The sequence below is a fragment of the Pagrus pagrus genome (genome assembly GCF_965226575.1).
Source record: "Pagrus pagrus genome assembly, chromosome: 12".
NCBI classification, from domain to species: Eukaryota; Metazoa; Chordata; class Actinopteri; order Spariformes; family Sparidae; genus Pagrus; species Pagrus pagrus.
The window spans coordinates 20,121,646-20,139,015 of record NC_140196.1 but is presented as its reverse complement, the minus strand read 5'-3'; the positions used below and the strand labels follow the sequence as shown (position 1 = coordinate 20,139,015).

The following is a 17,370-nucleotide window of genomic DNA, read 5'->3' as shown; positions in this document are numbered from 1 at the left end:
TTTAGCCACTTGCTGACAGCTCCCAAAATAAGTGATTAATGTCTAACGTCATGCAGCAGCCTCTCTGCACAGTCTCAACCTCTCCTGTTTCCCTCACCTCATAGATCATCGGCCTGAAGCCTCGTGGAGATCCCTACATCAACTGCACAGTAAAAGTAAACACATTTCTCCACACTCTACCGTACATGTGCCACTTGTTTGTATGTGTATGTTTTTCTGTCTTCATTTCTTTCATAAAAATGACCATAACAGTCTCAATATTTTCTTTCTGTTGATCTTGCTTTCATTTCTTCCTCCTTTTTTGTTTCCTTTCTGTCCGATTTCTTTCTGCATGCTGTCACTGACGGCTTTAGGGTAAGATAATATGTAAATTATGAGGATAAGGCCAGTAGGAGTGTTAATGCATTTTGATTATGTAACAGGTCATTATGCAGGTGCTTCTGAACTCATCTTAGTGCCATGCTCAAGCCATTTTAATATAATCGGCGCTATTTTCAGCCACAAATGTACTTCTTGGCAGATTAAAGCAGACACATCATGTTCTCTACCTCGTTTAAATCTCTCACCAACTACGCAGGGTCATTAATTTTCCTTTTTTTCACGTCCCGTCTTATGTGGTCTTTGAAAAAAAGTCTCATTTGCTATTAATCTAACATGCTTAAATGCATTTCATGTCAGACTTACATCCACTAACACATGTTCTTCCCTGCAGAAAGAATCCCCAATCCAAATGCAGTATTTCCCCATTGAGGGGCGTATTGATAAGATGTATTTCCCCTACTACGGCAAGAGAGCCCATGTAAGTATTCATCCCCTGTCAGATCGTGTCCTCTAACGTCCTCCCAGGGATGTGTTATTGACAGGCGACTGTCTCCTTCCCGATGTAGGAGGATTACGTGCAGCCCCTGGTGGCTGTGAAGCTGCTGCTCACCAAGGAGGACTACAACAAGGAGCTGGCGGTGGAGTGCAGGGTAGAGGGCAGCGACCTGCGCAACGACGACGAAAGGGACAAGTTCCTGGGCCGCGTCACCTTCAGGATCAAGGTGGTCGAGTAAAGGGAGAAACCGGCCGGTAAAAGGAAAAACCCAACGCAGAGGCTGCCAACGTTTGCTAAGGATTTATGTTTAAAATTTAAAAACAAAAAAAGGAAGGAAGTGTCAAATATGTCACAAATATGACATATTTGGGGGGATGGGGCCAAACAGTTTTGATGCAGGATTCCAGCGGGAGAGCCAGATAGATGTTGAATGTTGCTTTGATGACATTTCTGACCCTTCTTTCCTTCATGATTCCTTGCTGACCTCCTCAAACGTCCCCAGAACATGACACCAGGCTCTGCTCCCCCTCCTCCTCATCCATCCATCCCTTCTGTCACCCGTTGCACTGCCCATTCCTCACTCAGTTTATGATTATTTCTATTTTTTAGCGTCGATGTGATTAGATAACTTATAGCCATTTGCAACCAAGCCATTCGGAGCTGTTGTGTAAGTGCTGATACAAGTTTTTTTTGTTTTGTTTTTTTTTTTTAAAACTGTTTTTTAGATCTTCCCGCTGTCGGGAAGAGAGTGGTGTTTTCATCTCTTCGAGCTGTATGAACGACTGTCTGGTGTCGAGAGGATTTTTATCTTGCTGTATAGTACAACTGAGAAAGTAGAACATTTCCAACTCATCTCCAGAGTATTCACATCATCACATCACAAAGACTTCATAGGAACGTACCTTGATAATCAAGTATAGCCACTGTATCCCTGTATATGAAATGCCAATTACAAAGTCCCTTTCTACATATAAATACATTGTGAACCATATTTAGGGAATTATAGATAGATCTATGTGTTGTGGTCCGCGTAGCCACAACCCAGTCTTGTGCCGTCTGTCCGTCTGTCTGTCTGTCTGCATGTGCGTCTGTCTGTATGTCTGCCCGTCTTCCTGTTTACTCACCTCTCCACTGCAATAGCCGACATTGTGGGTAAGCCCTCCAGGACTGTAGAGAAGTTGTCTCGCTCCACCTCGCAAGGGTGCTGCGTATGGATGGTGGCCGAGGCGACACACACACACACACACACACACACATATAGAAGGTACAGTGTAAAAACTGCTTTTAAGGCGTAGAGGCACTGGGAAAGCGTTGCAAAAATAAAAAAGTTCACTGTAACTATGTACTGTATATCTTAACGTGATCTGTATATCTATCTGGGTCTCAAAGATTGTTTGTTAGTTTTCTCTCTTCTTCAGCCTGTCGATCTGATTGTCTGCCAATCTATTACTCTTCAATGTATATATATACACTATCTACCATATTTACTTAATTCACACTGTATTTTTGTCACAAAACACAATGTCTGTGCACTGTAAAGAAATAATTTAAGCAAAGATTTACAGGAAATTATCTTATTCAAAGCTATGTTTACACAGTCTTAAAAGGAACCCGCATTTGAAAGAACAACTTGTAACATCTCTTCAGGGTGCCTTAAGACCTGATGAAATAAATTGTGGAATAAAAGTGATTTTGAAGAAAAAAAAAAAAAGATATTCTCCCGCTTGATTTCTTCATTTGAGCTGCAGATTTCTGTCAGTGGTGGGACAAATACAATAGCAAGAGCTGGATGTATTGTGCAGAAATAACTGCCTCTGTGACTGACATATTTTTATGTGTGACATTATTAGACTGATGTAAGCAGCATTTTACTGTTGTAGCTGGTTGAGGTAGAGTTAGTTTTAACTACTTCATATACAGTTCAGGGCTGCAACTAAAGATTATTTTCATTAATCGATTAGGTGTTTGATCTATAAAATGGATTTACTTATTTAACCTCAAATAGTTATTTGAAAGAAGCCGGCTGAGAGGCTCAGAGGGGAAATCAATCTTTGATGGAACCACTAAAAACCTACAGACATCTGAAATGTGCATTGGGCCCCGACCAGATGCTGCTTTCTGTCACAAGCCAAAAAGGTTGGAAAGTACTGATCTGATCTTTAGAGGGGCTCCGTATGGACAGTATGATTGTATGTCTTCATTTGTAAAGTAACTTGTAACTACAGCTGACAGATAAATATAGTGGAGTAGAAGTTCAACGTACCACCTAATACTTAGTATACAAATACTTCAAAGTACTGTTAGTATTTGAGTGGTTGTACTAAGTTACTGTCCACTGCTGCTTTTGGTTTTTAGCCTGGTTTTGCAGTTTATCTCTGTTTTTGAGAGAAGGCAGCGTTATAGATGTCAAATTAAATTATATGAAACACTAGAGTTTGAATGTAGAATTGTTTTCACGCTTTATAACGTGACAGTCTAAACGGAGAGAAGGCAGGTTGAATGAGATTAGTGAGATTGTCATGTGTTGGCATTCAATCATATTCTCACCATCATTGTAGCAAGAATCTGCATCCACACGAGGGAGCCAGAAACAAGACGGGCAGAGCTGAGAGCCAGTGTGTGGCTCCAACATGGAGCTGCCAGAGGGACATTTGCAGGGATACTGAGGACATGAATGAAGAATTTTACATCTCTTTTTTCCTGAAAACACAAACTGATTTTTTTTTTTCTGAGTCAAATTAAGAAAAAAGTATTAGCATCAAAATATACTTTAAGTATCAAAAATAAAAGTATTCATTATGCAGAATAGCATATTTTAGAATAATGTATGTTATATTATTTAATTATTGGTGCATTGATTTGTTCATCACTCTAATGTTTACGCTGTTAAAGATGGTTTACATATCTTATATAGTTTATCTGCTGCTCAGGGACGAATAAAGTTTTATCTTTAACTATAATATTATACATGATTTATAAGTTCAGTACATTTTGTGTTACTAAAATGACTAAATCTGCAAAGTAACTAGTAACTAAAGTTGTCAAATAAATGTAGTGGAGGAGTAAAAGTAAAGTACAAGTACCGCAAAATTGTACTAAGTTACTTTCAGCCACTGGCTTTATTTCTTATTCATTTGATGTTTTCTCAAACTCACTACAGCCTCACCGCTGCGTGAATGGTTGTACCTGTAACTGCGCCCACGGAGACTGCCTCGGCTGTAGAAGTCAGAACACATCAGTCAGTGAAAGAGAAGTCTGATCACACCTGTCTGCTCTAATTTCACACCACCTCAACCATCCAGTTCCCACAGTGCCCCTCAGCGGCAGCAGCTCTGTCCTTCACTGTCAGCAGCAGTGTGTACCCGGGTCCTGCTATGTGAGATAATCTCTCAGGATTTAGCTGCAGCATGAATCCAGAGTCTCCTTAACTCTTACCATCCTTGAGAACGCTTAGAACGCTGTGTACAAGCACTGTTGGAGACTAAAGAAAACAGCGAATGGATATTTTTACCTGTCTCTTGGACTTGTGGCCAAAGAAAATAAACTGGGAAATGTTGTAAATGTTGGAACGACTTAGAGCTGAATGTCTGAACTAGAAATATCTCTCATAAATGATAATACTTGTGTTTTATCTGTTTAAAAGATTTCTTTAAAAACAAAAAAGTCTTTTAATCAAAAACGAATCAAACACAATGAAAAATCAGCAATGTAGCTGTTGTTTTCTGCCAAGACCGTCTTTTGACAGTAACATTGAGATGCCTCAGAGGGGATTTGAAGCTGATTTAAGTAAAGAAGGCGCAAGGATAACACTGGTTATCGCCTTATGAGCTAAGAGTTGAACTTGCCAATTTGTGGCGGCCTGGAGCACAGCCTGGCTGTAGTCAGCATCCTGAAGGGGATTAATGCAGCTGATATTTTTAGGTTTTACTCCAGAGTCCTCAGCAGCACTTTCTCTGTGGTTATATATAGCCCAGAGAACATACGTAACATGGCACAATTTGAGGCGTTCTCTGACGCTGGTGGTAGTTGTGCTCTTAAAGCCTCAAGGCTGCATCTAATCCACTGAGACAAACACATGAATATTCATCATCACAGAACAGACACACATTTTAAAAGACATATATTTTAATTTACTCAAATGATTCAAGAGTCAATGAAGTTTCTGCTTTACATCTGACATCTCTAATGTAGCAATTCCTCTCATGTTATATTTACAAGTACATGTATCATATATATTTATATCATATTAACATTAACCGTAAAAACTCACTTCTGCCCAACATCTGGTAATAAATACCCTGAGACAAGTAAACAAGAATAACAAGGATTTTCTTTTGACCTAACCCGAGTCTCTATACTCATCTTAACAACCACAACAGTGGAGTCTTCTTCAAAAATCAGGCTAGTTTGAGTTATTTACACTCACCTCAAACTAAGAAAAGAGCCCTGAAGTATCACAGTGTTTCAGGGCCGTGTACAGGGCAACCTGCACATTCCTGGTACAGGAATTTATTGCCCAACTCCTCTAAATGTTCCTCCTTCATATGCAGCAATTAACTGCACTCATCTCTCTCCCAGCATCCCAGGGCTACAGAGTCTCCATTCTCACTAAGTTGAGCCTCATAGCACCAACAGTAGAGGGACTCAGTGAAGAAGTGTTCTGTATTCTTCATTGTCTTTCTAAGTTTAAATTACTTACATATTTGCTTTTCTCTCTGTGCATAGATATAGATCAATTTATTTATATACAATAAATACAATTGCAACAAATGCCTTTTATAGTTTATATAAAACTAAAATATGTAGAATGTAAATGCATGATCAGCCTTAATTATTAGGTTTAGGATCACAGCATAACATTTAAAGACTAGAACTACTCTGCTGCATGTGCTTACAAAGCACCCTTCATCGTAGAAATAGTGTGACCTTATGATGGCATCAGTAAAGGGCATAAGATGGTGGGGGAGTGCTATAAAATGTTGTACACGGTCCACTACAAGATACTCAAAGTGAACAATTTCAAGGTCTAGAAGACATTCGTTCCAACTGGTTTAAAGCTTAATGTTGGATGTAACAGCATCGCTTCAGCAGGTACGTCTACTGCAAATACTTTGTTTGGATTTAGACATTTTCTTCATAAAATAGTTGTGTTCCTGGCACACAGGCCTTTTACTGACTATTCAAAAAAATTACTCCTACCAGTCATTTATGTTTAACATGGTTGCATGTCTACATCATAAGATACGTCTGTTTGCAAGAGAAGATGTGAACCCGAGAGATGATGCTCAGAATACATCACCACATCCTTCACAACCTTGCCTCGAAAGCAATACACCTCTAAACCGTGACCATCCTTACAAGAGAGGGATGTACCATCCACACAGATGCTCGTGTTCCCCTCTTTCGTAAAAACATGACTCTTTTACATCAATGTTAATGTGCGTCTGACTGAGAAAACAAAAAAATTATTGAGTGTTATTTTTTGGTATATGATATCAAACATGTGGCTTCTCACAGCAATATACACGTGCCAGATTTCTTTTCATCATCGGGATCTCCTCCACCCTCTTTCCTGTTGGGATCATTGAGCTCGTCAAACAGTCCAGTCTCGACCATCTCCTGCTGCCACGGGATGGCCACGGCGCCTGTGCTAAACTCCTTGAAGAATTTGTCGTCCTTGGCATCAAACTCAATGCCCTTGATCTCGGAGAACTCGGCGATGTCGCCGGTGTCCTTGGCATAGACAACATTGGGCTTGGGCACCCAAGGAGGATCCACCAGCCCGGCCTCCAGACGGGGGAAGTTGATGGTCTTGAACCACTCATGCTTCCTGGGATCCTCCAAGTTGTTCCTGATGAGAAGGTAAAAATATACTTCTACGTCAGTGTTTCAAAACTAAAATGTCAGACTAGTTAATTCTAAATAAGCTTGTTGCTCCAATCTCAGTTTTTTAATGCACGAAAATATCAACCAAATTACATGAGGTAACTATAAATGAATAAATACTCTTCAAAAAATTAACAACTGATTGCATAGATTCAGATTTACTGCACCACTGTGCAACCACTTAACAGCAGCTTGCTTATCACTTAAAAGGGAAGAAGAACCTCTTACCTCATGCCCAGGCGCTCCTCTATTTTCTTCTTGAGGAACAGCTGGATGATGTCCTTGGTGACAGCATCGAAGCACCTGTGCTCCCACTTGGGCTCCTCGTTGAGAATACGACGCTGTACCTCCTCCTTCTCCACCTTCTCCTTCTTGCTGTCTGGGCCTTTGAAAGGTGTGTATCCGGCCACCATCTCGTAGATACTGCAGCCCAGGGCCCACCAGTCCACCGACGTCCTGTATGGAGTTTTGCTCAGGAGCTCAGGGGCCATGTATGCTCCAGTACCAGCCTGGAGGAGAGAGAAGAGTAGGAGGAAGACTGAAAATAAGGTTCATCTATAAATCATTTTATTGTACATTTTAACTTGTTAGAAGTCATGGTGTGTTTTATATGTTCAGACCTTTAGGATTTCTACTATGTTAGCATTGAGTTCTGCAGATGGAAGCAAAGACTGTACAGCCAACGGACATTAACAGACTTATGTGTTAGTTCAACAACATGACACAGAGAACGAAAAGCTGGTCTTGTGGGAGGTCAGACTGGTAAAGAACAACTTTAAAACAGTCACACCTTCAAAGTGATGTCAAGTGACACTGACACTGAAGTGTTACACAGATCAGTTGCCTTGGTTACTAAAAGCTTTCATCTACTCATCGCTATCTTCTTTCTGTATCCCTCTGTGCAACTTTGACCTTTTCATCTCTTGCTCACTCTCTTCCGGCTCCTCTGCTCCCTTCCCTCTGTGACCTCACCTGCAGCCTCGGACCAGGAGCTTAATCCTAATGCTAAGCCTACTACCTGTCAAGAGTCATGTGTGTCTACACACTGACAGAGTTGTCCAGCCTCTTATATAAAGGCTGGCCATTTCTGGATGCTACAGTCTCTAGCAGAAATACGTAACATCCAGACGGCACGTAGACATGCCTCCGATGCATAATTAATGCATGCACACCTCACACTGGCGTAGAGCCGAGAGCTTACACTTCACTACTACGAATTCCTGAAGAAACCCTGTTGTAAAAATCTTTTGTTGGAGGTCCTTATGAGTTCTGTTGGATGTACTGTCCTTTTACAGCCACTTTAATATGTTAACACTTAAAGACATTTAAGCATCCTATTAATATTTTGCATGTATGTATTAAAATCTGTCCTTTGCAAGTGTGACAAGACTTAGTCATACCTGGATAGGCTCTTCTGACTGATGAAGTACAACTCCATTGACCAAACTTAAGCATGTTTGCATGCGATACTTGTTTGTCCTAATACTCCCATGTCAACTAGAGTGCAACTCCATTAAACCCCTGCATTATTTTCAACTTGCCCTGGAGGCTTTTTGTGAGAATATTCTGTCCATCTGACATGTGTGTATCTGTTGGTAATCATTTTAACTTAACAAATAACGTGCACACTCAGCAAAAAGGAGCAAAACTCAATAAGGCTACAAAGATAATCTTAGTTCATGCAAGAATCAGATCTTATAAACATTGTTCAGCCCAGTTGAAGTCACCTTGTTTGCAAACTAACATGTCTTAACATATTCAACATAGGTTTTTACCTGGATCTGTCAGTCTAATCAGGGACAGACTTGTGTAATGCCCGCTAAGAGGATTAGGGGACCAAAGCCAGCCTTGCCTAGAGGAGGTTAGCCCAGTCATTCTGGCTGGCTGAGGAGCATCAGAGTACTGGATAATGAGCTTATTGGACTTTCATGGAACCGAGAGCTTACTCTTTGCTACTGCAAGTAAGTCCTGAAGAAAGCCTGAAGAGAAACCCCTTGCAAAATGCTTCCTATTTTTTAGGTCAGATTAGGGCGGGTGAGGTTTAATATACAGGAGGTATTCAAAAAATATTTGAAAATAATTTTCTGTACACTGGCTCATTCTTCAACTCTTTCATGAGTAATTTCATTAAGTTGTGGTCCTGCCCAATCTGTAAAATACAAGTCATATATATAATCACCATTTGTCAAAAAGTGACCAAAACGGACTGATCCGACAGCCTATCATGATGATCTGACAACCTTCTCTTTTGCATATTGTTGAGGTGACCCTTAGTTTTAATGCAAGAGCCCCCTGTGCAGCCATTATGGTGTAACATCAAGCTGAACGCTGACATCTGTGCTACTCTTTCACAGACCACAGCCTACAGGCCTCATGAAGTGTGCTGCAGGCAACTCTCTCGCCTCTACAGAAATAACTAAATCTCTGCAACCAAGCTCCTTCTTACATTCATTGACTGCTACTGCTACAAGCACTGGACCTCCAAGGTCTTGAACCTAGCCCCTAAACCAAACGTTAGCCTATAAATGGCTAGGCTATAATCTGACTACTCAAGGATCAAATGAGTTATATAATGGATTCAGAGACTGTCATTGCACAGATCTTTAAGCAATCCAGTAATCCCTGTCCGGATTTAAAGTAAAAACCTGACCAAGATTGACAGCCTGTCCAAAAGCCTGAGTCCAGTTTTGAGCTTCATCCTCATCTTCGGATAAGTGAGCATGGACACGGTGAAGATGTAGATAAGGTATCACCTAGCAGCTAGTGCTCTCTGTTTCTTAGTATTTCTGTTCTGTTGCAGTTTGTTTGTGAGTTTGTGTGGTTTAAAACTTAGTCCAACCATGCAGATGATGACTTCAGATCTTGTTGATGTAGAGATGGGCTACACATAACAGCCTGGCTGCCATTTGGTGAATGCAACTCCCAAGTCTTTAAATAATAGATGGAATGGCCTTCTACGGTAGATATCTTTTACCACAATGTAAAATCTTATTATGATTCCCATTATCATTGCTGACGGATGTCCAGCCAAGTCTTCTTATGTTAACAGCATCCTAATGGCTTTGAGAGTGCAACTTTGTGCACTTCTTTATTGTGTGACTGTTTTATTTTTTTATTGTGTTGCGGGATGGGTGTTTGCAATTTCAACCAGAAAGTCACTGTTCAAGTGTGTACATCGACTCACCATCTGGGTGACGGTCTTTCCTGGTGCAATCTCTATGGCCAGACCCAAATCTGAAAGTCGGCACTGGCCAAAGCTGTCCAGCAACACGTTCTCGGGCTTCATGTCACGGTATACGATATCCATGTCGTGCAGATGCAGAATGCCGGTGGTGATCTGCGCTGTGTAGTGGATGATGCGCTTCATCTCAATGCCCTTGTCGTTACCCTTGCCGTCATAGCCTATGTTGTAAATGTGGTACTTGAGGTCTCCTCCATTCATCAGGGTCATGACAAGGCACAGATGGGTCTTGGTGTCATAAGCGTAGGCCAAGTTGACCAGGAACAGACTGTTAACCTTCTCCAAGATCTTCTTCTCCAACAGGGCCATCTTCTCACCACCCTTCTTCTTCAGTCGCTTTTTACACAGCTTCTTGCAGGCATACATCTGGCCTGTGTTCTTTACCTGAACAGCGCATACCTGGAGAAACACAGATGATTTGTTAAAAAGGAGGACTTTAAATGTCCACACAGTTCTAAGGCAGGTACAGAAACCATTGCGCTACATTGATCAGAAGTAAATTAAAAAAAATTGGACTACTAATACGTTTTAATGGAAATGAAAGTTTAAAGAAACTGTTCATGGTATATCAAACAAAATAGACTAGACAGATGTTTTCAAATCATAAATCTATGCCATCACATATTTCAGAATAGAATAGAATCACAAATAATCCCTCTTTTACACGAGCAATGGGGGATTTGTTCGCTTTGTCTCATTTTACAATTTCTCTTAAATGTAACACTGATATAGAATCACTGGTAGGACTGAAGACAAGAAATTTGTTTCAAGAAGCCAACCTAGCTTGACCAATTTGCCATCTTTCTCACTCACATCTTTAACTAAACATTCACTTCTGGTATTTTCCTCTCCATAGACAGGAGATCATGTTTGTCCACTGCATTATTTTGCTGAGAAAGTTACATTAGTAGTTTCAATCAATAATGTGCCTTTCTACACACTCGTTGCTAAGAGCCTGACTCAGAAAAGAGGTTCCTCAAGGGTCGATAGTAGGTCCTCTATATGTGCTAATGAAGCTAATAGGCTGAGTCATGATGAGATTTGATAATTTGCCTTTCATTTTCTTCAGATATCTCTCATCAATCTCAACCCCCGCAACAATGTATTTCATTCACAAAAACTCGCTTGTACATTGTTTGCTTAGCAGTGTGTCTTCTAAAACAGGAAACCCTTGTCCTCAGGTCTGTATTGAAAATGGATCTTGATCTCATTAAAAGATTTAATTAATCAGCGTCTGATAGATCAGAGCACTTTGCTAGCTCTGTCAAAGCAAGATTAGTGCTTCCTGCATTGTGGCTTTATATTTATTACTTTGTGAAACATAAACCATGATTTTGCCTATATGCTACCAGGCTTCATGGTCACCTTGGGGCAAGGTAAATCCTCATGATTATGTAAGGTATGACCTCCTGTCCACAAATATCCTTTCTTATGCTTCAAAGAAAATATACCTCTGTAGCTTAGGGGTTTTTCTAAGGATGGAACGACAGTGATATAATACTACTTATAGAGTACTATCATTATAGTTCCAAAAGATGCAGGATGCATATTATCTTGAATTTTTGCATACATTATATAAAATATGATGATAATACTTTTTTTTTTCTACATCTAACAGTAGTATTAAAATATATATAATTTGTCACAACACATACACACACATTCACAACAGACTTTTATAAAATTATAGGTAGATGTGTTTGAATGCTTACCTCTCCGAAGCCTCCTTTTCCTAGAGTTCTGAACTCATAGAAGTATTTGTCACTGATGGGCTGTTTCTCATACTCTTTCCACTGGAGGAATTTATCAAAGAATGGGCTGGCCTGGTAATCTGTGAAGGGTTTGGCTTTTAGAAATTCTCTTACACCTTCCTGGACTTTGCCTTTCATCACCTCACTAAAGGTCGCATCTGTCACAGCTTTGCATTTGTCAGCGGGCTCTCCAGTGAGGAAGGACAGGAAGTTCTTGGAGTCGGCCTTGCAAAACTTGTTGATGATATTCTGGCGTGCCTTGTCTTTTGGTGCACCTTCAGCCAGATCCCAGTCATACAGCTCATCCAGGAACTCGGCAGCAAGCTTAAAATCTTTGTTCGTTGCCAGGAAGTCGCGGAAATATTTTTTGCCAATAGGCTGCCTTTCGCAAAGCATTGTAAAGTCCTTCTCAACGGTAGCTCGTGCTGCAGCACATTGCTCAGGCTTGGGGAGAGACAAGCTTCGACGACGCTTTTTCATCTCCTTGTCATCACCACCCTGGGCTTTTAGGTAGGCCGTGTTGGCCACCAGGTTATCCAGTCCCCCCATGTCACACATCTTGGCGGCTGTATGTGGTCTGTCCCCCCTAAGTGACTGGGCTCTTCAGTTGCTCCTCAGGGATGCAGTGCCTTTCAGGATGTGTGTGTCTATGTGAGAGTGCAATTCGCTCTAAAGCCAGCGTGCAAATGAGCTCCTCCACCCAGCCTACCTGCAAACCTAAGACACACTGACACACCCAGTAATTACTCATTTAGAATTAAATACCAGGGAGGGATTTTGGCTTAAGGATCTTTGTGTGGTCTATTCAAGGATGCTGTGCACAGAAAGGGAATCGTAAGCGGGCTCTGTCCTAAGAGGCTTTGTAGCCCTCTATATCTGCGAATGGTGTTCAGTAGTCTCCAGTACAGTAGTGGTCTGATGGGATCTGTTGACTATGCATTTAATGGTGAGACCAAGTGAAAGAAGGATGATAATGCTCTGGAAAAAGCAAAACACTTTTAAAAAAAACTGTCATAGTAGTTTTTGTCCACTCAAAAACCATTCTGGAGTGACAAGGTTATGTTTGGTTTGGGGTTTTAATATCATATTGTTGCATATAGATAGAAAAAAAGACTTATTTGGAGCTTTTAGCAGGACACCAATGACGATTTTCACTGATGCAGTCACTATAATAAACCATGGCTGTAAAAGGTGTCAATATATCCACCTACATCTTTTCTCCTCCCAGTTTCAACAAAGCACATACTTAATCCTATTCTGTCTGCTACTTTTTCTTCCAACAAGCACTTTCATTCTTATATTTTACACTCATTGATCAGTGACCATCCTTTGATGACAACTACCAAAAGTATTTCAAAAAGTCCACCTAACATTATTACAATTATCACTTTATCTTTTTACAACAAAATGCACATGCAATGTAAAGGACATTACTATAAAGTGAACTGTGAGTAAATACTCATTTAGATGCATACATAGTATATTTTAATATTTTAATTAGCCATGTCGTATTTATAATGTAATCTAAAATATAAATATACACATCACTGAACTGAGTTACTGAGTAGTTTAATAGATAATGATTTTGATATTGACAAATAATGCATTTATGTTGAAGTATTTTCAAAACAGCGTGTTTGCCATTTGAGTTCTCGGGGGAATACTTTTGGCTGGTTCAACTATTATTTATTTCAGAAAATGTATACTTTATACAGACAAAAAATGAGCATGATCAGTAATACTTGTGTTTAGTCTCGTATGCATGTTTTTATGTGTGCATAGCAGCACACACATACTCAAAAAGTTGTTCAAAGTAAACTATATGCGGTACAGCATTTATATTATCTGTTGTGAGAAGTGGGCAGGCAATATATATTTTTCTTCTCCCTGCTCATCCCAGTCATGCAATGTGTTTTATGTTTGTTTTATGTTTCAGTTTGTTGCTTAAATTTTGTGTAAAATACCGTGTCAGAAGTGCACATGCCAGGCAAATAATTTTCCCTATTCCTACAGTACAGTACACATCTTTAAAACTGCGGATAACAATGTAGCATCAGTTGTTAAAATCGAGAGTCAACCGAGGGACTCGGGAGGATCAGACAAATGTGACGCCAGAGCTTGGTTTATGAAAAGCCTGAAGACTATGACCTCAATCAGGTAACAGCACTGAGGTTATACCAGGGGCCTGTGATACACCTGACATCTAACACACACAAAATATTTTAGTATATTTCTGATTGAGCTAAAACAGACATTAGCTTTCCATGTCAAGCTGTACTCTCATCTTATTACAATTCTGGTATTAGATGGCATCAATATATACTGTACAATACTCTATACAGAAAGGTGGTCTTCATTTTTATATATGTGTGATGTAATGAACTGGCTTTTTCCTTCCTTTGTTGCTTTTGGCAGTAACCCTAAACTACAGCGATGGTGGTGTAGGCCAATTCAGTAAGATAAACCTTGGATAATATTAGCTGATCCTTTCTCAAATGGTCTCAAGCTGTCAGTGGCCTACACAAGATCAAGGGCTTTGCTTGCCTTCAGAGAGCTCCAGACTATTTTGACTTACAAAAGGCCATGAAGACTACCACACAGAGCATCCAGGGGTTCCCAAAAGGGAAAGAAAATGACCAATTGTGACGAATTACAAGAATGAAGGACGGACTAGAAATACAAGCACTACTTATTAGTATTCCACCAAAATATAAACTAAACTAAATTGTATAGAGAAAGAGACATCTTGCCAATTAAAGACACCTGTCATAAATATCAAATGTCAAATGTCAATCATGCTTTAAATGGATCGTAGTGTCAGTAAAGCACTTAAGCCTCCTGAGTGAATGCAAAGAGACCACAGGTTTCATCTTTAACTGGGTCAGGGAGGGCAGAGAGAGAGAGGTAAGCTGATAGCTCACACGTCACTCTATGGGTTTCCCCATGTACTCTACAGTGGATCCCTGCTGAGCCGTGTAACTTTCATTGAGGGCCCATCACAAATGAAAGTAATTATTGAAAACATTTTTACAACAGCAGCTTTACACAAACTAATGAAAAATTAGATATGATCTGTTTTAAATGTATGATCTTTTCTGATTTAGATGTTTGATCTTTGAGCCGCCTGCTCCTTTAACCTTGGGAGGATTAGCTTGGCCTGAGGAGGGAGTAAAGGTTAAGATGTGCAGAGCATTCTCATCCTATCTCCCACATGGTCTGCTTCGTGGTCTCTACGTGGTCTGGCTCCATCCTCTTATGTCCTCTCTCAAGCTTTCAAGCAAGAGGCAGTGGATGGAAAGTATTCCCAGCAGAGTAGTGGGAATTACATATAAGAAGGTGGGAATGCAATAAAGTGCTTCCACATTGAGTACACAGAACCTGTTCTTTTCTCAATCAGCATCAAGAGATGTGTGCTGTCATGTCACTTTAAATGAGGTAAAGGAGGAAATGAAATAACCATACATGTGAATAAAAGACAACTGTATGTAATGTTACCGTAATGTGAGTTGGACCTCACGGACATGGTCGGATGCCGACATTTATGGCACGAGGAGCAAAGCGGACCCTCACGGAAACGCAGACACGGAAACTATTATTTCAACCTTGGACATTTCCACCTGCTGCCTGATCCAAAAATCAGGTCTGGTGGGATTTTGTTCAAAACTACATTACACTGTGCAAAGTCTATGGTAAGAATGGAGCTTGTCTTCAACCCAAGAGGTCACAAAGGAAAGCTGCCACGCTGAATAAGGATGTTGTCCACATCTGGTTATCATCAGGAACTTCACATTCTGTAGGGAGGTTCCCAACAGGCCAGAAAAGTTAGTGACTGAAGTATTTGCAAATTTTAAAGCTTGGGTGCAGCAAGAGGTAGTGGAAGATGACTTCTATGTGGCCTTCCGTAAACATTCATCCACCAGCAGGAAACAGCTATTTTTATATACCTTCTGGACACAAGGCAGAGCTGAAAGAATTCAGAGATCAGAAGAAATGGTGAAATAACCCTTTAAGGAGATGCAGTGCAGGCCAGTAGCACAGGTGGCTCATCCCTGCTCAAACTGTCTCAAGCTCACAGTGTTCTGTCTAAAACCACTTAGGTTTAGGTTACAAGTGCAGCGTTCCAGCTGACTGTGGCAGATATCTGTGAAAACTATCATGGTCCAGTCTTTGATCAAGTCTTTCATCAATGCTTCTCAAACATGTCAGAGAATAGACTTCACCGTGAGACTTGATTTTGCTCTCAACTGCTACCAAGGACCAAAAATAAAACACTTTATTCACTAATGTATTTGCAGACACTTAGCATAGAGCATGCCAACATAAAGCAAAGGAAGACAAACAGGAAGGGAAAAGAGAAGAGAAAGACACTGATGATGTTTCTATGACTTGTGCACAGAACGGACCATTAGCACTAGCAGCTTGTGCCCCCTAGGGGACTGAGTGCAGTCTCATAATCCTATCAAAACTAACAGACATTATCTGTCTCTAAAAGGAGTCCAGATCATGATGTAACTGCAACTGACCCAATGACTACTTCTGTGTGACTGCCTTTTAAGGCATCTTTTTGTAACTGTTCTGAAAACTGTGCTAAACTTGACTTTGTATTTGATCTATAATTGCATAATTGTTATTAATTATCATTAATATTAACAGTATTACTGATTTTTTTTGTATTAGCCTAATCACACCATATCTATCTATCTATCTATCTATCAAATGTTCAAATCATCAAATGTTTAAGTTAATCTTTATGATGGACATCAATAGCAACCTATCTATTAGAACAATGTATATGATGTTCTAGTTAATAACATCATTCTTGTATCAAACAGATATCAGTTTATTAGAATAGCTGTGGAAACAAAAGACTACAGAAAAAATCTGTCCAATATTAAATCTTGCCAACATTTGGTTCACTGTTGTTTTCCTGACTGCGATCACTAATTAGTTGTCATATTTTGTATACTTTATACTGTTTTTTTTACCAACACAGCACTGCAGAAAAATAAGTCATTTAACATATGATTTCAGTTGCTAATATTAGCAGGTAAAGGGATGGGCAGTATTAGCAGTAGAAAGTGCAGCAACCAGCTAAAGCCTCACCTTCAGTTGTATACCTGTCACAACAAAAAAATTAAGCTAAAAATGGAATTCTCCACTGTTTTCATAACAATCAGTTGTCACATTACAAAAGCAATTTTACGAAATACTCAAACTGATCAACTAGTTTCACATTATTACGAAAAAATGAGTTATGAAATGATCCATGAATTTATATACATCCATCACATTTGGAACAATTATATTATTTTAACAATTAAAACAACATTATGTAACATTTTTACCTTAAAATAACAGCTTCAAGAGCTTCAACAGTTTCTTGTAATAGCGTATAGTGTCTCTGCCCCATCACTTGTTTACTTCAAGATACAAGTTTTCAACACATAACATTGTTATGACATAATGAGTTTTGTTTGTAATTAGCACCTACATTACGTCTGACAATTTTTTTACAGACCTGAGATTTGGGATTTCAAAGTGCTACTCCTCCATAATAAAAGCAGCTAACTAAAGGTGCTGGGGTACCTGGTAAGGATGAACGAAGCCTTCCTTCAGCATTGTTGTGGGTACTCACTGATGGGACAACAACGGACCACATCTTCTGGATAGGCTGA

At 39.9% G+C, this 17,370-nt stretch overlaps 2 protein-coding genes across 2 annotated transcripts in view; one reads left to right on the top strand and one right to left on the bottom strand.

Moving 5' to 3' along the window:
• Nucleotides 1–2,521, top strand: part of LOC311266706 (sodium/potassium-transporting ATPase subunit beta-3-like) — a 5,026-nt gene extending 2,505 nt beyond the window's left edge. Inside the window, exons 5-7 of the mRNA XM_084369218.1 lie at nt 105–155; nt 713–799; nt 888–2,521. Coding sequence (XP_084225344.1) covers nt 105–155; nt 713–799; nt 888–1,055 — 306 coding nt within the window. The 3' untranslated portion in view covers nt 1,056–2,521. The remainder of the gene's footprint in view (nt 1–104; nt 156–712; nt 800–887) is intronic.
• Nucleotides 2,522–4,947: 2,426 nt separating this feature from the next.
• On the bottom strand, nt 4,948–16,521 carry grk7a (G protein-coupled receptor kinase 7a). Its single transcript, XM_084369197.1, has 4 exons — nt 11,657–16,521; nt 9,888–10,343; nt 6,932–7,212; nt 4,948–6,668 (listed from the first exon to the last, which is right to left on the bottom strand). The coding sequence occupies exons 1-4, from the start codon at nt 12,251–12,253 to the stop codon at nt 6,329–6,331; spliced, it is 1,674 nt and encodes a 557-aa protein (XP_084225323.1). The 5' UTR covers nt 12,254–16,521; the 3' UTR covers nt 4,948–6,328.
• Between the last annotated feature and the right edge of the window lie 849 nt (nt 16,522–17,370).